This window comes from Zeus faber, assembly GCF_960531495.2.
Source record: "Zeus faber genome assembly, chromosome: 3".
NCBI lineage: Eukaryota > Metazoa > Chordata > Actinopteri > Zeiformes > Zeidae > Zeus > Zeus faber.
Window position 1 is genome coordinate 25,446,507 of NC_137190.1, and position 27,865 is coordinate 25,474,371.

Here is a 27,865-nt window from a genome sequence, read left to right on the forward strand (position 1 = left end):
GCCTGACAATTGCTTCGCTACTTCAAGATTGTTTTTGTCACATGCACTGCGGTGCAGTGAAATGATAAAGGCCAAACTCTGGTGTGTGTGTGTGTGTGTGTGTGTGTGTATTGAAGCCCATGCAGTAGGTGTGCGTGTCATCCAAACAATCAAAATGTTTTAATTTATTAATTTTATTTTGTCCAAAGGCCATTTCACCTCTGCAGAGGATCTCAATCTGCTCATAGCCAAGAACACACGACTGGAAATATATGTTGTCACAGCAGAGGGACTGCGACCAGTCAAAGAGGTCGGCATGTATGGAAAGATCGCTGTCATGGAGCTTTTCAGGCCAAAGGTAAGTGACTGAGGTCTTTTATATTGCCAGAATAAAATTAGAGCGCTAGTGCTGTGGTTACAGTAAAATATGACACATTTGTGATGCCACATGTGTTTTGTTTTTTTTCTTCGTGTGTTTAGGGTGAGAGCAAAGATCTGCTGTTTATTCTCACATCAAAGTACAACGCTTGCATCCTGGAGTACAAACAGAATGGAGACAGCATCGACATCATCACTCGTGCCCATGGCAACGTACAGGTGGGTGGCTATCATTAGAATTCTTCACATCTGAATGTCAAAACTATTAATTTAACTTGTAATTTTAATTTTGGAAATCCAGCATGTATGTACTTTTTATGACAGTTAGATTAAAACAACAACAGTATTCCAACAAGAATGCTATTGGCTTTTATCCATTTTTTCATGTGTAATACAACTAATACATATCTTTTACATGTCAGTCATTGCATGTCTTTTCTGAAATGATATTTCTATAACAAAAAAAATCAATCCTAAAAAGTTAAGTCACACTAAATTTACCAGTATTTATGTCCGCTATTTGCCCTTTATCATAGTTTGCACTCTATATGGCTTTGATTCTAACTTTGAACTTTATTCGCTTTTCAACTGTTCAAGTAGTGCTCGTCATTGTACTGCTGGAAAATAAATCCACTTCCACACAACAGAAAGGCCCCTATTAATTATGTGATTTTCTGCGGTCTGATGTTAGAAGACCAAAAAAAGTACTCTTTTTATTAGTGCATACATTTGTTGATGTTTGAATGAAATTATTATATATTTTATAATTATTAATTGGTTTCATAACAATTTCGAGAAACTTCTAACTGTGGTGTGCCAAGATATAAAGTTATATTTGCATTTTTACACGTGTTTCATTTTATGCTGAATTCAATTGGGTATTTGTAGCAGGCTCAAACTTTGATGCCTCACTGTAGTTTCCAGCCACACATCAGCTAACCCGCACCACAGAGTGACGTATTTATTGAATCGATAGTAGCACGTCAACTCCATCTTTCATTTATTTATTGTTGCAATGAAAAGCTTTCATCCTGATATCGGTAACAGCAGCAATTATTTCATCAATGCTTTTTTGCTTCAAAGCTTTTATCTCCTTATATTAAGCATTCTGCACAGCATGACAATGAAATATGGCTGATTATCAAAGGTTGTTTTGTGAAGTGAAATATCCTATCCCATTATTTGTATTTAGTTTTTTCATATAGAACCGAATCCCAACGACCATATCGCTTTTCTTGCAGGATCGCATCGGGCGCCCATCTGAAACGGGAATCATCGGCATCGTAGACCCAGAGTGCCGTATGATTGGCCTGAGACTGTACGATGGGCTGTTCAAGGTGATTCCCTTGGATCGGGACAACCGTGAGCTCAAGGCCTTCAACATCCGCCTGGAGGAGCTGCAGGTCATTGACGTGCACTTCCTGTATGGCTGCCAGGCTCCAACTGTGTGCTTCATTTACCAGGTAGGGGGAGCGGTGGTCATCTATGCGTTTGGGGGTTTTGCCTTTGAAATACTGAAATACATACCCATGATGGGTTGCAATTTGGTGGGGATTTTCCTGGTGGTTTGTTGTTGATTAAACACCCTTGTCGAGTTGTTTGATTCCCTGTCATTTTATTGGTATCATATTTTTGGGGGTGAATTTCAAACTGTTATTGTAGCAGTTGGCTTTACAATTAATCAGTTTAAGCCATTAGTCATCTAATCGTTGCGTGTCTATGATATTCATTTAATTATTTATATATATGTTTTTGGGGCATCAGAAAGCTTTCCCCATCCCCGGCTGGGATCCCAGGTGGCCGCTGGCTTTAGAGCACCCCTCCGCCCCAACCATACTGCTTCCCGGGGCAACAAACTCGTTTACTCGATGCACCTTCCCCAGCCCCCGGGAGCCGGGGGTAGTAGGAACACATTAGGAAGTAGAAACATCCCTATTCCGAATGTGTCGTAACAAACCAGCAAGGGGACTGAACATTTTGTTAATTTATCAGTAACAGCAATACAATACCTTAAAACCAGCCTTTAAAACATACATTTAATTCCCAAGCACTGCGGCGTGCATTGATGAATCGAGCCGCCTGTTAATGACTGGCAAAAGCTTAAATTAGTCCCGAACAACCAGCAAGGAGACTGAACATTTGTTTTTGTTAAAATTTGTTTCAAATGAAAATCCTTCTAGTGTTTCATACGGTTCCAGCCATAGACTGTAAGGCACTGCTCCTGAATGGAGTTTGTTTTGTTTTGTTTTGTTTTTTTTCTCTCTCTGACCAACCGACCAATGAAAAGTTTGGTCTACCATTTGGGGGCAGCCCTAGTTGCAATAAAATGTAACCGCTAAACTGTTTTCTCTGCTGTACAATAGGACCCGCAGGGGCGCCATGTTAAGACCTATGAAGTTTCTCTCAGGGAGAAGGAGTTCAACAAAGGGCCTTGGAAACAGGAGAACGTGGAGGCAGAGGCATCCATGGTCATTCCAGGTGTGGGCTGAGTATAACAACCTATCGTGTTATTTAGGGGTTCGGGAATAATTTTTTGTTGATGCATAACAGGGATGCAAATTTAAATGAATTTCCGTAATCAACCGTTGGTAATCTTAACAATCGTAAATTCATTGATAACATAAAAGCTAATGACGTCAACAAGGGGCGGTGCCATGATGCGTGGTGAACTACGCAACATCAACACACCTCCGGGATTTTGTGTGAGGAGGGTTTCCCCTCATTTAATTTAGTTTAAAAATGGAGAAGTTCGAGGCAAGACTCGCTGAGACGGTTTGTGCATACAGGAATATTTACGACCCGTCTTTGCACAAGTTTAATATTTAATCTTTTTGCCGTCCTCCCTGATGGAATGAGCGAGATGTTACGTAGCAGATCAAGTCTGGTGCCGATATGGACAATGTGAGGCTAATAAAATTATTAAACATTGCTAAAATTCTAATATATAGTAACAGACACTAAATTAATTAATTTTATATATTTTGTTGGATTTGTCACCAAAGCAACATATCGCTTGTTTGCTTTTGCCATCGTACTTCTCCCTCGCGTCGGGGTTTTTCTCCTCTCCTCGTGACGTTATCCCATTCCCGTCTACCATGTTCCATCTGAACGCAGCATTAGTTGTTGAGCACCAATACACATATTATTCTCTACGCGCTGCCATGTTTGTATTTTGTCGTTCTTTCGGAAGCCTTTGTCTATTTCTACTAGTTCCTATGCCATTTTGGTGAGTACTAGAACTTCCTGGCTGGGTTTTTTTTTTTTTTTTCTCTCGAAACACCCTGCGCCCCAACGACTCCCGTTGATACAATCACAACGAGACCACACATTGTTCAGTTCTTAGCGATAAGACAAAATCTTAATCGATTAAATTATTTTTTGCAATTAATTTATAGTTGTTTACTTGCAAACATCCCTAGTATATAGATATTGTTGCAGGTCCAGTTACACAGGGTCCAGTTTAGTCGTCTTTCGTACGTATTACAGTTTCCCGGATTCTCTGAAATGCAGCAGCGCATTGGTGCTGTGTCGGGCAATGATGACATAGTGACAGAAACATGACCTAATGGTGTGTGGGGCAACAATGGCGGGAGTGACGTAACAACGCGGCGACTACTTTCTTTGATTATTTATACTTTTGTGGGTCCTAGTTTTCCTATGCGTCTACACTACACAGCTCGCACGATGTGAATGGATGTTCCTAGCCACAATCTGCAAATATATAAGGAATTGGATGATGATGTCACAACCGTCTTACTCAACACACTTATCTCTCCACCACCCGACTGGAAGTTTTAGAACCTTGGCGTAGCGGCGATGCGCGGACGTTCGGCTACTTCCTGTCAAATTGTATCAGTTTTTCACTAATTCCAACTCTGAATGTAGATTAAAATGGATAAAACTTGAACCACGAGATGTCTGAGGCGTCCTGGATCTAACAAGGCCTCAACCATGTCTTTGGGTCTAGCCTTGGACTAATAATAATAATAATAATAATAATAATAATAATAATAATAATAATAATGACATTACTAGCCTCCGCAGTTAAATTACCTGACTGGCCACAACAAAAAAATAATTGGGCTAGTATGGTCTAAAATCACTTGTTTAAAATTGTATTCACATTTAAAGATGTTCTCAGTGGGATTTGTTATCCTTTGCAAAGTGCTGCAATTTCTTTTGCTATACTAATACTGGGTAGGGGCTCCCTTTGCTCTCAAAACAGCCTCAGTTCTTCTTGGCATGGATTCCACAAGATGTTGGAAACATTCCTTTGAGATTCTGGTCCATGTTGACATGATTGCGTCACGCAATTACAGCTGATTTGTCAGCTGCACATTCATACTGCGAATCTCCCGTTCTATCACATCCCAAGGGTGCTCTATTGGATTTTGATCCGGTGACTGGGAAGCCCACTGAAGAACGTTGAACTCATTGTTGCGTTCATGAAACCGGTTTGAGATGACTTTTGCTTTGTGGCATGATGCATTATCATGCTGAAGTAGCCATTAGAAGATGAGAAAATTGCGGGCATTTGAAATGCAAGAACAATCAGGGAAATGTACAAAAGGCTAATATTGTCGTTGGGAGTTGAAGGTTTCTAAAGCAATGCAATCGGCAATGTCAGTGGAGTCAAACAAGCCAGTGAAATAAGGTTGCTATAGTAATGCCTAAGACTAACAGTAATACCTTTATACTAAGTTTGTGTTTGGGTTAAATACAGGAAATGTTGTAGAATTTAATGGGTGAAGTTAATAATTCCCTGTTCATCAGTCCTTGAAGGTAAATCTTTGGCTCAAGACTATATCAAACTGTTTTCTCCTGTTCAGCAAGCGTTAACCTGCTTTAAATTTTACAACAAATAGATTGTCTCTGTGTCTAGTGCTGTCTTTTTCTCACAGACCATTTTGCCTTTGTTCTTGTATTTCAGTGCCAGAGCCATTTGGGGGTGCTATAATCATTGGACAAGAATCAATCACCTACCACAATGGGGACAAATACTTGGCTATTGCACCACCTACCATCAAGGTAATCATTCTACACAATGCGGCTTTGCCAATGTCCTCTCGTGGCTTTCTTTCTCTTTAGGGTTTTTAGCTAGTCCATCGTATTATTATGGGGGTAGGGGAGATGCTGAGAGTGTCCCCATTACGCACGGTGCTTTTTTTGGTTTCGTTCAATAGGGAAATTCAGTCAAATAAAATGCATCTAAAACCAAAACAAAATGTTTTTATTTGCTCTATTTAGAGGAACGGGACACGTGATAGCTCCCTCTTCTAGGTCTCTATTGCGCATTGAAGAGGGAGACAGGGGCACTAATTGCGTACACAGAGGACCCAAATCATACTTGCGCTTCTGATCAATCATATCATATAATTTTTAAGGTCTTTAATGCATTATTGGAACGACTGATGATTAGATCTGGGCCTAATCTTTTTATTGTTATTTTTTGGGGGGGAAAAGGTGTTTGATCGAGCATTTTTAGAGATTTTTGTAATGAATTAACCCCATTTGTCTTTCATTACTTTTCATAAACTTTTCACATTTTAACAAATAACTGACACTTTGGAGTTTCGCTCTCCTAACGATAATGTTTAGTGAAGGCGCGTGTGGCGAAGGGCGGATATTTCAATCGGCAGCTCGGTCATGGCACTGAAATCTCTGTTGCAATTTTGTCTGGTAGATACCGATCGTATAGGAACCGGTGCCATAGTGGTACCGGGTTTCAGTACCCAATCCAACGGGATGTTGAAAACATCCTGTGCTTGATCATGGTTAGATTCAAAGTGTGCACGAAGAGGAGGGGCTATTCGCAGACTGGTCTGTTGTCAATGAGAGAGAGAGAGAGAGAGTCATTGCGCTGTGCCTTACAATCAAATACGTTTTTACCCATTTTAAATGGTGGAGAAAAAAAATAGAAAATCAATGTGTCGGTCAATGTCGATATTTGGATTCAAAAACAAAAACAAACAACTTTAAAAATACAGAAATAAATGGAAAAAAATGTTGATGCTTAGACCCGGCAGGGGGTCAAATCAATCCCGGCGGCCCCCTATGTGTTGTACGCAATTACTATTTCTTGCTTGCCTGTAGATACCACACTTTGTATTTCCTGACGAGATGACAATTTAAATGGTTTTTTTTGGGGGGTTTTTTTTCCTCTTCTGTTTTTATCGCCCCAGACTACCCCACTGCGCTGCCTTCTATTTTTATTTTTAGCCCACATCTCTGCTCTGCAGTGGCTGCTAAACAACCTAACTGCATTTTCACTTCACAGTTAAGCTTAAATCACTGCCGGTAAGGTTTTAGGCTATCTTGACAAATACAAACTTGCCTTTTGACATGCTTTGTTGTGGAATCGTTGCATACTGCTGGTGCATTTGCTCTTGTAAATAGGAATTACTAACAGAGCTGGAATGCTGTATAAACCATGTGGATTGTTTGTTTGAATACCTCATTGATAAACGCAGCAGACACGAAACAAAAACAAGCTCATGTACTGTATTTATTCAAAATTGCTGGCATTTTCAGTAGTGTCCTATTTGTTTGTTATTTTGGGTGAAATACTTTCTGTAAAATACTTTTTAAAGCTGCACTATGTAACTTGGTATTTGGCGCCTCCAGTTTCTGAGTGCAATTGCCCTTTTAACACCACTGTCGTAAAACTCTGTATGCTGTTATTTTACCGCACACGTTTTAACCTTATCGGTCACGTTTTAATAACAGTCTATGTTACAAACGGCGTTATAATGTACACCTAGGTTACATTGCACGGACCTCGCCGCTTCAGCGAGCGCTCCGCGGTTCCCCCGGAGCCTCTCTCCCTGTGGCTCACTGAAGCCGGCGTAGGGGGGGACAGGGCCCCCGCTACCGGTGTAGGCACCAGATGTGCTCGGCCTGGCAGATCAGCTCGCATGCGCGAGTCAGAGGGTGAGGCAAACCCCGTGGCGTAATGAAAATGAGGGCTGGTGCACGCCAGCTGAGGTGCGGTGCTGGGAGCACTGCTAGCCCAACTCATACGCGCCGCCGGGGAGGTGGAGTGGCTACGTTTTTTTTTTGTTTTTTTTTATGAGAATTATTGCCGGATGTTTTGGCTGGCAAGTGTATGTGTATGTTTTATTTTTCTTAAATACCAGCCAAAAAAAAAAGATATACCTGAGCCAACCATCAAGGTAGTGACGTAGGTTTCAAACCCAAACGCAGAAGTTACATAGTGCAGAAACAGGAGTTTGGGGGGTGGGTTGGAATGAAAGAGGTGAAGTTCTCCATATTACAAGTCAGTGTACCATCAAAATGGTTTGAAGCTGTTATTTAGTGATAGTGTGATAAAGATGTTGTACTTGGTAAGGCAGTGTCATCTTGGTTACCACGGATGAACAAATACTGGCACTACATGTTTGTCTGATACCTGGCTAAAGTAGATGTTTGACAATATTCCTAACCCCTCAATAAATGTATGGGCCATGTCAAACATGGCACTTGATTTTAGGGCTGAACGATTTGGGAAGATAATCTATTTGCATTTTTTCTTGAAACCAATATTGCGATTTAGTATCCGAATTTTTTTTTCTTTTTTTTTTTTTTTTTCAAGGTTCCTTATCTTCTGTATGGAGTCTGATCTTTTCAGTTCGGAATTGGGCCACTTTCATATGTGGTCATAAATCGGATACAGGTCTGATTTTTTTTATTTTTATTTTTTTGCGATGCGACTTCGGTCTGAACAGTCAAATCGGAATTCATGCGACTTTTACATCACTCTAGAGCAGGGGTTCCCAACCTTTTTTTTTTTTTTATCACGGACCGGACCGAAGCACAGAAGTTTTTCACTGACCAGGGACACAAAAAAAAGTACCCCTGTGTTTTGAGAATAGTTTGGAATTCCGGCCCCGACTTTGGAACCGGTGGGCAGAGCTAGGCGTACCGCGGCCTCTCCCACCCCAGTTGTTAAGTCAAGCAGCGTATACAGTGCAGGGAGGGAAAATAAATAAATTGATAAACAGAATGACCTAACGAGCTGGTTGCGTTTTATGAATCGCACCTAAAATAGATCTAGAAGGTGTGATTTGTTGGAAGTAAAACCAGCATAGCCGTGGCCGTTTGTGGCACATGGTTGACCTTTCCTGACCTATTGACCAAACGCCAAGGGCAGATAAAACATTGTATTCTCAACATGATTTTGAATTTTTGCTGTGGTGGTTGAGAACAATTTCAAAAAACCATAGCAACAAGTGATACTTAATAAACAGGCAAATGGTGTGTGTGTGTGTGTGTGTGTGTGTGTGTGTGTGTGTGTGTGTGTGTGTGTGTGTGTGTGTGTGTGTGTGTGTGTGTGTGTGTGTGTGTGTGTGTGTGTGTGTGTGTGTGTGTGTGTGTCCCCTCTGAAGGAGCCATTGGGGCGCATTTGCGCACATTGTGATTTAATTTGATTAAATTTCCTTATTGAACGAAACAAAAAAAGCACGTGCCTCTGTTTGGATTTAAAGATTTAATCGTGATGCAAATGGAGCCCAGCACGGTGCAAATACACCGTGCTGCATTTGCCTGCCGTGTTTACCACCGATAGACAGTGTGCTGCGCGTGACGTCTTTGTTACTTCTGCACATGTGGGTCAGTTCAGGACCGTGACCTGTTCACACTGGGATCTGATATTGGCCACATAAAAAAAAAATTAAAATATAATGTAGACAGCCAAACACTATTTTGTGATTGTTTCGCTGTTGTTATGCTTCTGTATATGAACCCAATCCTGAAAGCACTTTTCTTGTGCGCGTTTAATCAATGTGTGGAAGGCCAGATACATTGTGCCATACTCGTATAATAGTTCACTCAGACTTTTAATTGTCCTCAAGAAGGATTCTCGCTTGTACGAAAAATGATGAAAAATAAATGCTTGCACGTAGCGCTGTGCATTTAATATGAAACACATTTAAAAGCATGATCTTGTATATTGGAGTGGAAACTAGGTGTATTTGTAAGCAAAAATATATAAAGATGAAATATATCCTGCAGTTCCACTTTGCACAAGCTGAGAAATTAGGCTGCAGGGCCAACAGTGCCTATTTGGCGTCACATTTTTCTCACTCCAAGAGGCAAAATGCCTTGGAACACTCAAGGCTTTGTTTCCCAGTAATGATCCAACTTAGAGTTGAGTGCCTTTTCTATGCTCAACACTACGAGTGTTCTTTAACTTGTTACACAAGTTTCCCGAAACAATTCTCCGGGCGCGGGATCGGTGCCAAGACTTGCCATGAGTTCACGGTCTCCCTGAAGACGCCTTTTTACTCCAGGTGTTTATTCCCAAAACAGCGCTTTATCCCAAACTCTGTGCTGTTAGCTTAGCTTATCACCACTGATGCTCTGTTTCCGACGGTCCGGCCTGGTGTTTATATAGTTTTAGTGGGAGGGACCAAGCCAAGTATGACCACTCTACTTTTATTTGTCATGATTTAGCCCCGCCCAAAATTTCCGTGCCACAATTTTTCCTCCTGGATATCTCGCAGTATGTGCAGAACCTTTGCTCAACATTTTCTCAACTCCTATCTGGGTCTCATACTTAAACCTGCAGCAGGGTCCCTCACCGCGCCCTCTCTCCCCGCACCCGTGACTGAGTGCTGGCTGCACCTCGGGAAGTGTCGAGGTCCATGCAAGGGACGCTGTAACCATGTGTACATTATGTTTGCGTTTGTAACGATTTGGGAAAATCATCAAATTCCGATTTTCTTTTATTGTTTTTTTTTTTTTTTTTCCCGCAATTTAGTATGCAATTATTTTTTGCAAGTTCCTTATCTCCTGTATTCAGGAAACAAAAGTGATAAATCTTTCTATAGTCCGACCAACACAACATTGGATACAGTCAACATATAAAAAGCTCTTTCCTGTAGACCAGGCCTACGTCTTATGCATCCATTTATCTAATTTCATCATCTTTATTTAACTATTGTAGAAAGAAAAACCTCCAATCACAGTAGAATATTGACTGGTTGATTTAACTTCAAGCCCGTAACGGTTCGAATCTGAAAATGTAACATTCAAAAAATGTTTCAGCAGAAATGTATGATTTTTTTCATACATTTCGCATACGCATATGTCCAGACACACGGAGCGCCACTCCCTGTGCTCAGGTACAGCTTTATGCTCATTTAATAAAAAAAATAATAAAAGAATGTTAAAAAAAAAAAAAACAGACGTAGTGTTCTTGAAGAGGCCTCGTCCCGACTCTACAAGTGTTTCGGGCTCTGCCAGCAGCACACGTCCTGCGGAGCGTACCGTGGCCCGGGCCAGAGCACCGGGTCTCACCAGGGGTCAGCACCGAGTTTTGGGTAAAACAATCGCTATAGGCAGGGGGGGCGGGGGGGTTGTTAAAAGAGTCTCGGAGAAGGTGTCCCCGTTACGCACGGTTTCGTCCGATACGTGCTTGTTTTGTTCCATAAGGAGACGTAAAATAAAAACACACTGTTCCCCACCGCTGGTAGTGGCGGAGAGGTAGAAAGGTGTGCTCCCTCTCCGCGGCTGACGCGCTAGGCGGCCTATCTCGCCTGTAGGAAGAGCCGGCCCTGGACCGGCCTATCGGTTATATTGTGTAACATAAATTCAAAAAACAACAATTTATTTATTTATTTATTTATTTATCTAGTTATTTATTCGCAGCCTTTGTCCAGTAAAATAAATTGATTTTCGGACACCGGGTTTTACGACAATTGTGTAGAAGTGCAGTGGCACTCAGAAACTGTAGGGACGTACATACCAAAAGTTACATAATGCTACTTTAACGATCCAACCAAATTTGCCTGCATTTCATGATTTCGATCATTTCAACTCGAGAGTTTGATCAGAAATATTTACAGAGTGGAGACCGTTGAGCCATTATTGACAGTGGGCTCGCATGTAGCTATGTAGCAGAACGCCTTACTTGAAATTTATATTTGAACATTTCTGTTGTAGTCTATTTGATTATGGAGTATTTTTGTTGGCCATAATGTCTGGAAGGCTTTACATTTCCGCGACTAGCACAGCAACTTGCTGTGCTAGTCCAACTTTTACTGGTGTGCTTTAGCCAGCTTATGTTTGCTTCTGGCTAATGTCACCTCTGACTGGTATATTTTCGAAGGTGTCCACAGTTAACGGCATCGACTGAGAGGTAATGTATGACCTTTAGTGTGTACTCTTCAGTATAACTAATGAATTGGATCAGTGGTTGCAATACTGGAGTTTAAGGACTCGGTGGTATGGTACATCATTAGAACTTACCAGCTTAGCAACTATTAGTTTTGCAGCTTCAAGGGAGAAAAAACGTATTCCAAATTGTGATTGTCACAATGGAGAATAAACATAGTTTCTCACTGAAGCCAGTGAAAGAAAAATGTATCAAAACAAAATGGGAACAGCACCGGTTTAAAAAAATGAAAGGGAGGGGCGGGGGGGGGGTTATTTTTTATTTGTGTGTAACACATACATTTTTCAGGAAGCAAAGTTTCCTCTCTACACGTTTTTTTCTAATGTTGTAATTTCAATTATTTGAAAGTATGTCGGTAAAAAGCTGTAATATATTGCCTGTTGGATATATACATGGAGAAATATTTGAGACTTCCGAAGCTGTATTTTTTAGGTACTTTTCTTCCCCATTTTATTGAATAGATGGAGTAAACGCTACTAGACGACTCCAGAAACCAACAGAACACCACTTCTTGGTGTTGCATCATTAAGATGCAGAGCATGCTGCTCTGCACACTCTAAGTGAAGCTCCCAGGCCCACAGGATCTCCTTAACTGCATCCCAGGTCTATAATTAGGAGGATATTCTTCCTCTCTTTTTTTCTGGCTCAAGTGTACCTCATGAATATAGAAGTAAGGTTTTAAATTGTTAGACGGAGTAGTTTTCACATTTGCGCTTTCTTTTTTTTATGCCATAGCAAACAGCTCTGATATATTTTACCTGTTTTCATCTCACCCCATCAGATTTCCAGATGAACTCTACAGGGGTCTCGGTTATTAACCATCTAGGTGATTTAGCGCTCTATTGCTTCATCACACACCGGTATCTAATTTGACCAGTCATCGGTACTTTTTCCAACCCTCCCTTTTTAAAACAAGGATGCGTTCTGCTGCAGTGTAACAAGAACTGTACTCGCACTATAAGACAAGGAGGAAAAACTGGCTGAGGAGGCTACAGAGCAAAAGATGAAAACATGATGACTTCCTTTGGCAAACTTTCGCATTTAGTTTTTCATTCATGGATGTCTCATTTCTGCATTCTGCTTTTTCCTGCTGAGGAAGTTGTGGTAGTGTCGCCAATTTAATATTGACCCTCTATGCACGGGCCAACATGCTCAGCAGATGCTTCCGATAAGAGTTCGAAATAAATCATGCTGTTGCTGTGCAGGGCTGGGCGATCTGTCCACAATGTGATGTCATAATATATTCGATTTGTCGTAGTATATTTTAGCAATGTGTATTCTGACGCATTTTTATGATTGAATATTCCCCGGGGTAATCAAATTTACTCACAATCTGAAAGACAGTTTGCTGCAGTTACAGTTTTCACCACCGGTCAGTGAACATTTATTGTTTAGTGATGGGGAGGGGCCCAGCTGCAGGCTAGGAAAGGGTCCTACGCGCCAACCCTCCGTCGTGCTGGAAAAGGTCCTGGCATGCTGCAAGCCCCTCTACGATGGCTGGAAGTGGTCAAGATGCATCTTACAATTCTTGACCCAAGTCCATACCTAGATTCAGCCATCTCCTTATACCTAATAACTAGAGGTGGACGGTATAGAAAGTACACCTGTTTGAATTTGCCCTACGGTATGGATTTCGAGGAATGGGACACAATGTCTCCATGTCGGGGGGCTACGTGTGTGGCTCACAAAGGTGTTTTTTTGTAACTTTACTTTGGCTCTGTTAGCCGTCCAGCCCATAGGGAACAATAGGAAATCCATGTGGAATTGTTGTTTTTTTTTTTTTTTTAAATGATTGAGGATGGCAAAAAGTTAAAATATTTGAACTGGCAGTTAAAGCCTGTTTTTATTTTGTTCAACTTGATTTTATTGTATTTCAAGTGTTTTTCACAGATGGAAGTTACTTGAGAAAAGGTTTTGTATTTTTTTCTATTTATTATTGCAGTTTTGCGCAATAAATGTTCTTAAAATACCTCTGTACTATGTGAAATATGTCCTCGTAGTACAGTTAAGAGTACAGTAATAGCTGCCATGCAGTTGCCATACCAGTTCTTTACCCCTACAGAAGCGTTTCTATTGAAATTTTAAGAATACAAATATACCGTGATATATACAGTTACCGTCTGTGCTTCAAATTATACCGTGCTATAAATTTGAGGGCCATACCTCCCAGCCCTACTAATATCCATCTCTAACCAAATACTTAATTTTAAACAGCACTTAAACATATCTAACCATGTACCTAAACTTACCATGTACGTGGCAATCCCAGCACAACCACGTTTTTCACTTCTCCGTGGCCTTTCATCTTAAATATTAATGATTTGGAAAATGTAAATAAAATTGGAAAATATTTTTCTAACTATCTCTTACTTCTTGTCATATTAGCTCAGACGGTCCGAAATGTTTAGTCCCAGTCGACATTCAGCCTCTCAAGAATTCAAGAGAATCTGACTTTGCCTTCGCACATACTGTGTAGTAAACAGAAATTGTAGGTAGCATTACATTGTGCCTGATTTGAAGAACTTCAAACTCTTAGAACCAGTGTCAACTTTGCCTGTATTAGATAACCACTATGCCCACATAATTATCACAAGTTTAGGAATATTCTTCAGTGTGTGAAACTAAAAGCCCTCATTCAGCAGCTGCAGCAATTTGGGGGCACTTCACATTACATCATGACATCATCATTGAGCAGATGCTTTTGTCCAAAGCGACTTAAAATTAATCATACACCGATGGTCATAGCCATCACAAGCAATTTTCTTGCTAAATGACACTACAGCATGCTGTCAGGAGGAGCCTGGGATCGAACGAGCAACGCTCAGATTACTTGACAACCCACTCGACCTCCTGAGCTACTGCCCCCATAACACTCTACTCTCGCCATTCTCTACTACCTGTGATACTTCCGTACATAAAGATTGCACTTTGCACGGGGGGGGGCATGGATAGATTGAAATAGATGTCTTTTGAGTCACTGTAGCGTGATGATGGCCTATATTTATTATTTTTGGTTTAGTAAGGCGCCACCAATTTTGTTATAAACAATTGAAAAATTAAAGTTAGTTTATGGTCCCACAGGCGGCAATTGTGGTCTGTGTTCTTCGGGGTTGCATGCTTTCCGTTCAGAGTTTCTCACAGGGGATATCAGATAAATACCCAACTACTTCTTAAACAAACAATGGATGTTTATTTATAATAACAGAATTCAATTATATGGTAAGGGTTGAGGTAGAAAAAGGGGATTAAAGCCATTTAAACACAAACACGTACAAGTGAGGGGTTTGTTCTGGTGAGGGGGCCGTATTAACTATAGATTGAAATGAGGGATTGCATTTTAATGCGCACAAAGGATGCAGCTAACTCCCTCTAAACTGAATAATAAGAATAAAGAAATCGGCGGAGCCCCATCAGTTTGCTGGCTTGCGTCTTCCTGGGTCACCGTTGATTAAGTTCCTGATGGGTGTAGCCTCATCTTGGATCGCGTACTATTTGGTATGGACACGTACTATTTGGTCCACATGACAGGAGGCGGCGAGGATGTTTCGGCTGGGATCCTCTGTGGCTTGGTGTGGTGTAGCTTGTTGGCTCATCCCAAAAATAACTCGACTACCGGTGCCTGGTGCTTATTTCTATATTGACCAATGTGATTGTTTAGAGGTGAAAGGTCAGCTTTAGATCGTCCAAACTGATTGGCTTTGGGTTACAACTTGCCAAACACGAAAATGAACAGATCTGCAAAAAATTTTTTTGAAGTGATCGGGTCTATCACATTTTATCGTCACATTTCTAATTTTGTCATTTGTTGTCCCTCAAAGTCGAGAATGGTATCGCATTTTACAAAATGACCGAGGGAGAGACATTATAGAGGTTACACATCGATTCAGACATTAGTTAAGTCCAGTCTTCCCCTTAGGGAAACACAGTGCTGCAGGATGTAAATGTTCTTGTGAAATGGCCCACAGTCAATGAGCCGGCCATTTGCGCTGTTTAACAACAGCGGGGGTCCGGGCGGTGTGTGTTGGGAACAAAGAAGGAGTTGAATGCGTCTGCTCTTAAATCCTTTCGCCGTCGTCTGGTCTGTTGTCTATTGTCTCAATGTTCCCGTGGTGTCCCAGGGTTCAGATGTAAGGAAGCATGTCCCCTTTAAAGTCGAAGCCCTTCTGTTATATTCACTGAAGTAATTTAGCGTTTATCTGAAATGGTCTCTCAAAAGGGAGCTTTTCCAGGTGTCTCCATTATCCAAGTTGTTAAATACATTCCAACTGGCTATCATGTTTATGTTATTTTGTTTCTTTCTACCTCAGCAAAGCACCATTGTTTGTCACAACCGAGTGGACCCCAATGGCTCACGCTACCTGCTGGGGGACATGGAGGGCCGTCTGTTCATGCTGCTGCTGGAGAAGGAGGAGCTGATGGATGGTGCCGTGGTGCTCAAAGACCTGCACGTGGAACTGCTGGGAGAGGTTATGTTTCCTTTGTTATTTTTGTTTTTTTTTGCCAGTCTGTCAATCCATTCACTTGTTTGGGCTGTCTCCATTACTCTTTCAGTTTCTATTTCCATCTCTTTTTTTTTTTTTTTTTTTGCATCCAGCGTCCCCACTGGCGCTCTCTCTCGCTCTCTCACAAGAGTTGTCATCCATTCCTCTTGTTTATAGTCCTTCCTGTTGTCCATCAATTGCATCCATCCATTGTTGGCAAGAAAGTTACAAACTATATTGGCAAAATGTTCAAGCTGAAAGTATAGTAATTTATTTTTACATTAAATCCCTTCATGTAGATCTCTAGTCTCCTAGTTTTGCCTGGAACTGATATTTAAGGTGTTAAACTTGGGGGGGGGAACTGCGTGTCTGACAATTTTTTAGTTTGTTTTTCCTGAAAAAGTTTTAAAATTCTCTATTTCAAGATCGATTTATAGTGTCTATGCGCCAGACAAAAACAAATGTTTGAAAATTAGCTACTTTTGGCAGGCTGTATTTGGCTGCTAATCATTTGTTACTGAGCGATAACATATGTTTTCATGCTGAGATGCTGAATGAGAAGTACATATTTACCAAGCCAATAAGCAGTGCTGAGCTACAGACAGCATTTTCAAATCATTGTTGGGCAGATTGTGAGAGCCAATTTGCATGGTGATTTGGGAGCTGCACTGTGAAACCCTGACAAGCCTGATTAAAATGGATAGCTCTCGATGTGCATCAGCTCCGGTGCAAGAGGCTAAAATATCCTCTCTCTTTGCCGATAGACCTCCATCGCAGAGTGTCTAACCTACCTTGACAACGGAGTGGTGTTTGTGGGATCCAGGTTGGGCGACTCCCAGCTGGTAAAGGTAAGCAGCAAAAAAACACAAAAGCACTCACTCCTGTGTGTTGTTGACCACATCCATCCAGTACCTAGAAGCACTCGGACACATGGGCATTCCATTGGAGTTGGGGTCTGCACCGCACATTGTGTATCAGTGGCTTGGATCCATATTTGGGAAATATGTTGATAGTACATTTAACTGCAGGAGCTTTAAACTTTCTGAGAGTTGATTTTAATGTAGATATTTTTAACACCCTTGCAAAACCGCAAAATTTGTATGATGAGAAGTTCTGTGACCATGGGACACGTTAGGAGGGTTTTTATTTATCATCGATTTGAATCCCAGATGCTTTCAGAAGAGTTTGTTGCTAAATTTATAGTGTAGTCAAATACAAGAGTAAAGTAACGAGAGTATATGATTGCACGCTGCTCTTTAAAATACTGTATATAGGGCTGGGCGATAAAACGGTCTCTATAATTTTTCATGATAAAATCTTCCATGATAACGATGATGAGTTTATGAGATTTATTTTGGATAGTTTTTTGAGTCTGTTTTCCTCTACCTACAAAGACACGATAGAAACAGCCAATCGTACCACAGAGAAACAAACATGTGACACAAACAGCCAATCGTACAGCAGAGAATCACCCATATGACACAAACAGCCAATCGTACAACAGAGAAACAAACATGTGACACAAACAGCCAATCGTACAGCAGAGAATCACCCATGTGACACAAACAGCCAAACAAATTTCACAAGCGCGAGTTCCACCCGGGAGCCATTAGCCACATGTAAAGCTTAGCTCAAGCTGATTTGTATCTGACTGATGGTAGAAGTCCACTCGACATGTTGGTTCAAGTGTGTGGGCGCAATATGGTTTTCCACCGGCTGCTTGGTGAAGACACCACGAAGATGACACAGACGGAACCTCTGTGTAACGCCAAAGCTGGTTTTATTGCCTGCCCCGGGTTGAGGTGTCCAGTCTGAAAATAACAACCTGGGATGGCCGTGTCCCTTTTTATTACAGATTCTCTTTATACTCTCTCTCTCCTTCCACTCGCACCCAGCGCTCTCTTCATGTCCCTCTCTCCTCTCCTTCCACGCTCCCCTCCTTCCACACTATCCTGGACACCTCCCCTCCAATCAGATGAACCTATGCACATTATAACAAAGAACTTGATCCCCCGTCTCCTCTCCCAAACACACACAGACAGCGTGTTCGTTCTTTTGTATTTAAAACCGGTCTCGATCAATAAGCAAATCTGACGGCAGCTCTGTCTCTGGTACAATTGTAGACTCATGTAAAACACATTTAAATTGATTGCACTCTTTACAGAAACATTTCTCTGTGATTTTATTTCTTGTTTCTATGGAAAAGGCTGCGTAGCCGCGCTCAGTTGGAAAACAACAAAACAAAACATACCTCTCGTGCAAAAAGAGAGAGAAATGCAAAGAGAAATGCCGCGCAGCGCCATGCGGACCCTGTGCGGCTGACGTGGCCAGTGTAGCTGCAGCAGTGAATTAACATTGGATTTAATAGGAGGCACTTACGGCACGCGGCGCCCGTACGCTGCGCCAACGCTTCGGCCACACAATGGAGATTGCAAGTCTGACACACAGGAGCTAGAAGACCCGCCTGCTTCTTTTAAATCTTTTCAGATATATTTCCAGGAAAAAAAATATATATATATTTGGGTCGATTCCTTGAGTGATTTTCACATCTGTAGCCACATTTCCACATCTTTATTCAACTTATTACATGTTTAGTAGCCTGGCATCACCAGACTAATTCACAAATGCCTATTAGTCTGGAATCTCTCAGTTAATTTTCAATTTCCAAGGGGCGTTACCAACAGGCGCAGACCAAAATGTCTCTGGACGCAGTTGGATAGACCTACAACCACAGATAGTGGTTCAGTTCATGTATTTGTATATTGACATTTAAAAGTCTAGATCCCGAGTATAAGAAGACTCCACCTTTTCAGATATATTTCCAGGAAAAAAAATATATATATTTGGGCGCAGGCGCAGACCAAAATGTCTCTGGACGCAGTTGGATGGACCTACAACCAATCAGGGCAACGAAACAAGTGACGTAGCACAGAGCGAGTAGTTGGTAAATTAAACTTTTACTAAATCTTGTCGGAAGTACGGCAAACACATCTTTCTTATTAACAAAAGCTTTTTAGAAAAAATGTACTGTCCAGTTCGTTTAATACTGTCGCGATAGCGGATTCAACATCAGCGTCAGCCGTCTTGGTTGTTTAAGAAAATTCCTCAACGGCGCGACTCTGCATCGTCAACGTATCAAACCCACCCCATATTAGATAATGGTTGTGATTGTATTGTGTGAAGTCCGTAAACTTTCACTGATTTCACCTCATCAGTCCACCAAAATCTGTTTGGGAACAAATTTGTCCATCAGGGAATATGATTGGGTTTTTTTCTTCTGAAACATTAATAACCAAGCTCACGTTTCAGTGCTATATATTGGATATTCAAGACAACATAAAACACAGAAATCCTACAGGAAGAAAAGTAAGCCAACTAAAACTCGCCCAATAGATTAAAAACAAATTGGGGAAGAGTCATCTCGTGAAATGAACGGCTTTGATTTCTACTGCCCTCTCTTGGCCTTTGACTTCAGTTTGTAATAAAGGCTTTGCCCCTGTTCTATTCATATTTTCTCTCTTCCAGCTCAACGTGGACAGCAACGACCAGGGTTCCTATGTGGCCGTTATGGAGACCTTCACCAACCTTGGGCCTATTGTGGACATGTGTGTGGTGGACCTAGAGAGGCAGGGTCAAGGACAGGTAAATAGCAGCTTCATATTTTCGGTGTAATGAAAAACCTTCAATATCCGTAAACCTGAATGAAGTAATGGAAAACATTACAAGTGCCTTTGCTTTGCTTTTCTAGACAAACAGTGCTCGAATGAAAGGGCATCAAAATTGTTCATTCTGGGGTTTTTTTGGGTTGTTTTTTACCCTTTTAATAGTAGAGACTCAGAGACTAATTTGGTGTTCTTTGAACCCGAGGTTCTGAGAAGCTCTTATTCTCTGTTTTCATTAAGCCTGGCATTGCCTGACAACAAAGGCATCGTTTTCACACCAATTCCATGTTTTTTTTTCTTTTGGACAATAAGGACCACCTAGCAACAAATGCTCTTTTAGGTTTTTATTGCAGAAAACCTTTTGTGGACATTAACTTATAAGTGCACGCAATTTCCCCCGTCTATTTCTTTAGTTTCTCCAGTGATCAGGGATGGTTTATCTTCAGGTCTTCCTTTCTGAAGTATGTGTGGCATATGTGTCCACTCTAGGTTGGATGTAGATTAGACGGACTACCAGTTGAAATCAGTAAGCCAATTCTCTAAAATGCTGTGTTTTGCAAAAAGCCATACAGTATATGCAAGTTTTTGGGTAAATGATGTAACCCCCTTTTCTTAAACCCATGAAATGCTTGCTGATCACGATCAGCACCTTCATCCTATTTTAGGCTATTTTGGTGAGAGGCAGATAGAGATGAATGAAATGAACCTAAATTTAAGGGGATTCAGAACAGAAGGTGGCTCTTGGCAGGATTTGGTTCTAAGCCTCAGGGAACCAAACCTGTCTTTGAAGAATGCCTGGTTCCACCCGAACAACCCCTTCCAGCCTGGTGGTGTGCATCCATCCTCTGACTGCACACCAATGCACGCACTTGCACGCCGAGTGTATTCAGCCAATCCCGGAATCGAATATTGGCGATAATAACTCTGTTTGGGTGCTGAGACGATGTGATTAAGTGGCCGTGCTGGTCATTCAGTGGGTCAAACTGTAAAGGTGCCAGTGCTGTTAATCTTCTTACTTGTCGATTTTCAAATCGACCATATCCTCCGGAACTCTGACTGAAGCGTTCCACCAGGCTCGTGGCTTCAGGACTCATTGCACCGCCGAATTGTTTATCCGCCTTGATCTCTCACTTGCATTTGCTCCTTTTTTCTACTGCAGTTGGTGACGTGCTCTGGTGCGTTCAAGGAGGGCTCCCTCAGGATCATCCGCAACGGGATCGGTATTCACGAGCACGCCAGCATCGACCTGCCGGGAATCAAAGGTGGGCACCGCCATGTTTCTCTCAGGTGTCGTTGCCTTCCCCCACGCCGCAGCTCGGGTGTTATGTCTCGGCCTCGCTGGCCCCTGGATCCGGTGCTGACTTGACAGAAGACAAACCTCTACATCTGTGCGCCCGTCCTTGCCAAGGCAGAGGCTGTCGCCGATCCACGCTCATTATAAGATAGCGAGCAGATGGCTTAGCCGTCACAGTCCTTTGCATGATGAAGCGTGATCGCCGTGCTAATTTCAAACGCCGGCAGAAAATTGGCACGAGTTGATTAAGACACATTTGTCTGCTTTTTTTTTTTTTTTTTTGTTTGGTTGGTTGGTTTTTCAATTAGAAAACACACGACTTGCCGTGGGAACGTTTCAATCAGTCTCGTACAAAGCTGTCCAGAAGTTCATTAGCTCTGACACGAGAAGGCTCCCCTTAATCCTGGAAAATGAGCTCCTGCTCCCCAGGCTGTGAGCTCATGCCTGATGCAAAGGCAGTGTTGGGTTCAGGGTCTGCTGGCACTTGTTAAGCCTCGGCTGTTTATTGAGCCGCCCCGAAAGCCCCGGCCACCGACTCCGACCCAAAAGCCTCCTGATGAGAAGCAATTATTCACTTAAACAATCAATGTTCCCACCGAGAGGCGTGAAATACCACCCTATTACAACCCTTACAACGTATTTAAAACCCAGCAGTCGATAATTACAATTCAGACAGGGCTGCATGGAGTAGCTTTAAAGAGGAATGGAAGCTTCTTCCTCTCGGTTTTTCATCATTGCTTTAATTCCTTTTTGAGGTCTGTGGCCGCTGCGCTCCGAGGCGGGCAGGGACACGGATGACATGCTGGTGCTGTCTTTCGTGGGACAAACACGGTGAGGCCTCACAGAGTATTTGTGCCGGTTAAGTGCTCCCCTCAAGTAAAACGCCTTATCTTAAAGTGTCTCTCTCTCACCCCAAACACTGCAACCCCAGAGTGCTGATGCTTAGCGGAGAAGAGGTGGAGGAGACGGAGCTGCCAGGATTCGTGGACAACCAGCAAACTTTTTACTGTGGGAACGTTGCACATCAGCAGCTCATCCAGGTACACAGTAGGGATGTTAATAATTAACCGTTAACTGACAACAAGAATTTTGAACTATTAATGCTATCAGTTACTGCACAGAGCGACGGGGGCGCGAGTTCCTCCCAGTGGTTGCCTCGCAGTATTCAGTGGTCTTCTTATAATGTGCCAATACCTTGGAGTCTTTATAGATCATAGAATAATCTTCCTTCCACAATAAATCATTTGCAGTATTATAGATTATAATGGATGTGTAAAAGATGCAATTCATTATTAATTTATTCTTACCAGACCATGACCAAATCTAAAACATCACTATTTGATCAGAGTTCACTCAAAAATAATAAAAAGCTGCACAGAAATAAATATACGATTCACAAATGAATTGCGTCCACTCCCAGCCGATCACACAGCGCCATTTTCACCTTCCTGAAACGAAGACACAAAATGACGGCAAACAACAAAGAAATTGTGATATATTGCGTGGATATCCTTATGATTATCTTACTGTATCTACTGCCTCCCTATTAAACCTCCAAACAAGGCTTTACCAAATGACCTCGGGCCAAACCGATATTGGGTTTGTTTACCGCTTGCTTAGAAATCAAGAATTCTATTGATTATTCAGAAGATTATTCCAGTTTATTGTATAATAATATCTTTGCCATGCTTTAATGCACAAAACACAATGTGCAAATACACAGGGTTGAGGTTAGTGTGAAGCCTTGACTTAGCGATTGTTAAAAAAAAGAAGTTAAATGCCGAATGGATGTTATGAAGCACTATTCAATGAAAAGTGGAGCTGTCCACCCTAATGAGTGAAGCCTTTCATGGTTGGCATTTCTCTTAACCTTTGCTAGTAAATGTTAGCGGGCTAAGCTAAACATAGAACTTAATTAGCTCCCAATATCAGTGGGATGCTTTTTAAAACAGAAGCTTCCTTCTTAGATGTTGTCTCATTGATCTGTCGCAGCTGGGAAACAGCAGCTCACTTTGGACTGAAGTTAACGAGACTGCAGTTAGTGTTGGGGATTAAATACTTCCAAACTTTGCTTTTGCCCTGGAACAACCTCAACTGTCAGAAGAAGAGATTCTCCCTTGTCTGTTCCTGACAGATGAAACAAATGAGTAGAAGCTTTGGCACTTGGCTCCAGTTGCAATCAACTTATATTCAAGTTACTAAAGTTTAACCGTGACCTGTCTGTGAACCGTGAACCGTCTGGTTCTGGTTAGGTTGTCATGGGCAGGTGTTTATATTTTTTTAAGGATGTAGTTCTGTCTACATGATGAGGTTCCTTATTTGTGTTGATTAAAAATAGATAATAACTTAAAAAATACAATTCAAACAAAATTGAACCCATGCAGGTCTGTTTATGCATTGGTTTGAATTATGCTGCCTATTGCCGTAATGAGAACTCCATTCTGATAGTTATCTCAAATTGATACTGTTGTTTTACATCCTGTTTACCTCCCCTGGTATAATTCCTCTCTAATATTTGAACACCTTTTTTTTTTTTTTTTCACTTAATACTCCCCACAAGCAGCTTGTATAATAAGATAAGATAGCACTTTATTGATCCCCCGGGGGAAACTCGGTCGCGGTGTGTCTCCTAGGCTACTTTGCAGGTTCTTTTTAGGAGTTCTGTGAAGTCCAATTAATGGATTTTCTGCATCACCGTTAAAAGTCAGGAAGGACAGAGTTTCCCGTTTTCGAAAAACAGGTTCAACTTTTTTGTTAACGCTTTAAAGTTTGCGCCATTGGACTGCATTTAAGCACAGTGAGAAATTGCAGCAGAGTGGTTAGTTTCTCAGTAGTAAAGCGTGTAGCAAGGTTTTTGCTATAAACCGTAATAAATTATGGGAGCCAACATTTTAATAACGGCTTGGGTTGAAAAATAGCGGGAAAAAGTACCAAATAAAGATGACGTAAACAATTCTGCTGTATCCCTTTATTCTCTCCAATTAGGTATTTTCTATTGTTATTCCATTGTGTCGTGTCTCATTATTTTCAATATTTGCTTCCCTCGCGTTTGTTTCAAACGTTCAGTGAATTATGTTGCCAAATCGCCCGCCTTTTGCATAGGTAGCCGGACCAGCCTAAATTAATCCATATGGAAATAACTTGCATCTGCCAGTTTAAATGCAATAAAATTGATCTACGAAGGTTTCCCCACTACTCACCCGACCCCCAGTTGATATATTCTTGTGAAATTTCTCAGCTCCCGCCACCTTTAATGCCGCACCAATGTTCACCTGTGTTTTTGTACCATCCTGTGTTGTCTCGCCCAGATCACGTCCGGCTCTGTGCGCCTGGTGCTCCAGGACAGCAAGGCCCTGGTGAGCGAGTGGAAGGAGCCGCAAGGAAGGAACATCAGCGTGGCCGCCTGCAACCACACCCAGGTGGTGCTGGCCGTTGGACGGGCCCTCTTCTACCTGCAGATCCTGGCTGGAGAGCTCAAACAGATCAGGTACTTTGAAGTAACGCATGTACCTCATAGATATTGAATGTTACAGATCATATTCCGTTATATACCTGCTAATTGATATTCAATTTTATAATTTCTTAAAATAAATGTAACATGGCATAACTATGCTTAGCTCATCTTTTCTTCATAAACTGTGAAATGTGAAGTTCTTCATATTTAAAAGCCATCAGAACAGTATCATCAGTAAATTTCTTTGAGTATATTTGGTTGGTACTTTATGCAAACGTCATAAAATAAGAAAATTAATTAACAATGCGCTATCCAATATCCACTGTCGATTTGTCCTTGCGTTGATGATAAATTGCAACAAATAAGATAAAGATATATATTTTTTCATCAAACCTTCTTGCCGTTACTACGTGCAAGAAGGTCCTCTTGTACATTGCACGCCCATATACGTTGCCGTTTCTCTCTCCCTTCCTACCATCATTTTTCCTCTCTCCATCCTCCTTAGCACAACAGAGATGGAGCATGAAGTGGCCTGTCTGGACATTACTCCCCTTGGGGAAGGCGGAGGAGAGTCTCCCCTCTGCGCCATCGGCCTGTGGACTGACATCTCCGCCCGTGTGCTGAAGCTGCCCTGCTTCACCGCCCTGCACAAGGAGATGCTGGGAGGAGGTGCGGGCACAGAGCATGACTGACACATAGAGTTGGGGGAATGAGACCCTGTTAAGAAATTACGGTTGAAACGGTCGGCTGGGTTTGCCACAGAGAAATGAATGAACAGTTTAGCAACAACAAAAAAGGTCATGGACCCGGTATTGCTTTACCAGTGGCAACCCAACTAACTTTTATACCCACTGTCTGGCAGTGCAAGAACGGTTGATTTAAGGCATTTTTTTTACCAAAATTTTGATTGGCAATAAAATTAGAGGCAACGATATGCCATGCCGCGCTAACTGATGTGGAGTTCCTGGTGGAACCAGGATCCTGCCGAGAGCCGTTTGGTCAAATAATTGGGTGTGCTTCACAGTTAATTGCTTTTGTCTCAGATGAGAAGTCGTTAATTTTGTGTTCATTCCATTTGTAAACCATTGGCATCATATCAAGGAGACCGTTTGTCGACCTGTGAAACTATACACCAGACTTCTGCTTCTCTGGATCTGGTTCTGACACTAAACAAAATTACAAAAGATAGATGGTTTGGACAGAATTTCCAAACCTTGATTCCCAGCTCTGGAAAGAGCCCCAATTTGCCTGTCAAAATGTTACACACAAGAAACCTTTTCCGGCAATTACACAGGGTTGTTGGTTTTTTTTTCTTTTGGTGGGGGGGTAGTTGTTGTTGGAGCAGTGTATGGCTCAACTCTAGGGTTCGGCGATTGTTTCTATTCTCATATCGTCCAATCGTGGCTACCCGAGATCGCTGATATGCGATCCAATCGCCAGGGGGCGGTGGGAGTAAGAGGGGAGGGGGATGGATGCTCGGCCCTTGTTATTGATTTTGTCCTGTAAACTCCCATTCAACACCAGCTCCCAGAGAGCGCACAAAGGCAGAGAAAGAGAGAGAGAGAGAGAGAGGTGAGAGGTAGAACCATGTCAGTTTTTGTGTTCCACTGACCCAGAGCCGCAGTGGGGAGGGAGGGGACAGGAGCGTTGGATCCTGCAGAGGAGCGTGAAAACATGCACATACACGCCCTCGCACACAAAATCTGAGAAGCATTCTAGATTGAGGGTGTCTTTTTTTTCTTTTTTTTTTGGTTGGGGGGCCACAATATTGCAGCATCATGATCTGTTTAACATTATTATCTTATCTTTAATATCACAATCCAAATCGTATCCATAACGTTAATTACTCTTATGGAGTGTAGAGCACAATTTTGGTGAGAAGTCATATGGAGAACAGCGATGCGGGCATCAGATCCATGGAAAAGAGACTAAGAATTAAGGATTTTCAATTCATCTGCGCTTGTGGGGCATAACGGATGGGCATGCCGCTCCGGCAAAATAAATCTATGTAAATGCACAGTAGGGGACAGATTCTAGAGATTATTTTTATAACACCTTAGTTCTGATAGTAAATTATTTAAAAAATCTCCTTAATATCAGTGTAATAAAAAGCAATCGTTGATGATCCCCACGATCGTTGATATATGATCAGATCGTCAACCGGAAGAAGCCTACTCCATTCCCCTAATGAGCACACTATGAATAAAAATAACTCGTGTTGTTTACTTACAGGTGGATAACTCTCTTCTCTCTTTAGAAGTGTGTACACAATTGTACATTCCTTATCAAACCTCCCTTTTAACCAGAGCAGAAAAATATTTCAAGGCAGCTCCGTTGCATATAAACACAGTTCTGACGTTGTTGCCCAGTAACACTCTTTTCTATTCACCATAGAGTGTGTGTGTGTGTGTGTGTGTGTGTGTGTGTGTGTGTGTGTGTGTGTGTGTGTGCGTGTGCGTGTGTGCGTGCGCGCTGCCTTTTATTTAAAGATCCTCCATAGAAGCTTACACTCTTTGTGTTTCCAGAGATTATTCCCCGTTCGATTCTCATGACGACCTTTGAGGGCAGCTACTACCTGCTTTGCGCCCTTGGAGATGGAGCGCTGTTCTACTTCGGCCTGGACCTGCAGACTGGTAGGAGGCACCACAAACTCACTTTGGCTCCAGAACCCTTTAACTCCATGCAATCCCTCCACATCAGTACTCTTGGTTACGCTTACATAACTCTCTGTACCATAGTCGCTCCAGGAAATCGCAATTTTTAAAGTCTTATATTATTTTATCGATTTCTGCAACCCAAGCAAAAGCACAATATTTTCACTTTTTTGTTACCATATGTATCCATGTTTTATTCATATATGTGATATGCTGAATGCATATTATCACAGAAAGTAGAGATTGGTCCGCTCCAATGTTGGTATCAGGTGCCGATACTGACGTCATTCACTCATCGGATATTGAACTGACCTCGCTGATCCAAATTCCATTCCATAGCTTACACTGAACCTGCCATTTTGTATTGCTAATTTAATGCTCTTCCATATTGGAACGGGCAAGACTGGCCTGTAAAGACAAGTAAACGGGGGAGCTGCTGGTTATTTTGGACAAAAATTTACTGTACATTTCTCAACCGATTTCAATTAATCCTATTAATATTTAAGGATTTATAATCTACGTGGAGTAGAAAAGAAGTTTTGAAAAAAATTTGTTTTTTCCCCCCCTACTTCATGACCGTTCCAATATGGCGGTGACATTAAAGTTCGATCCAAAGGTCGAGGTCCAGTTCTTGATCTTTTTTTTTTTTTTTTTAATTAATATTCACAAAACTCCTGTTTGTATGTGAAGGTAAAATGTGAAGTCTGTGAAGCCTACTTAACATACAGTTCAAATAAATTGCTTTGGAATACATTTAAATGTAACACATTTTTGTATATTTTTTAATTAA

At 41.7% G+C, this 27,865-nt stretch overlaps 1 protein-coding gene across 1 annotated transcript in view; it reads left to right on the forward strand.

Annotated features, from left to right (window-relative positions):
* ddb1 (damage-specific DNA binding protein 1) overlaps nt 1–27,865 on the forward strand; it is a 60,485-nt gene that overhangs the window by 1,003 nt on the left and 31,617 nt on the right. Inside the window, exons 2-15 of the mRNA XM_079998053.1 lie at nt 189–337; nt 460–576; nt 1,599–1,820; nt 2,721–2,835; nt 5,288–5,385; nt 15,838–15,996; nt 16,776–16,859; nt 19,537–19,653; nt 20,833–20,935; nt 21,723–21,798; nt 21,899–22,007; nt 24,276–24,454; nt 24,927–25,090; nt 26,947–27,054. Of these exons, the coding sequence (XP_079854179.1) occupies nt 189–337; nt 460–576; nt 1,599–1,820; nt 2,721–2,835; nt 5,288–5,385; nt 15,838–15,996; nt 16,776–16,859; nt 19,537–19,653; nt 20,833–20,935; nt 21,723–21,798; nt 21,899–22,007; nt 24,276–24,454; nt 24,927–25,090; nt 26,947–27,054 (1,800 nt within the window). The remainder of the gene's footprint in view (nt 1–188; nt 338–459; nt 577–1,598; nt 1,821–2,720; nt 2,836–5,287; nt 5,386–15,837; nt 15,997–16,775; nt 16,860–19,536; nt 19,654–20,832; nt 20,936–21,722; nt 21,799–21,898; nt 22,008–24,275; nt 24,455–24,926; nt 25,091–26,946; nt 27,055–27,865) is intronic.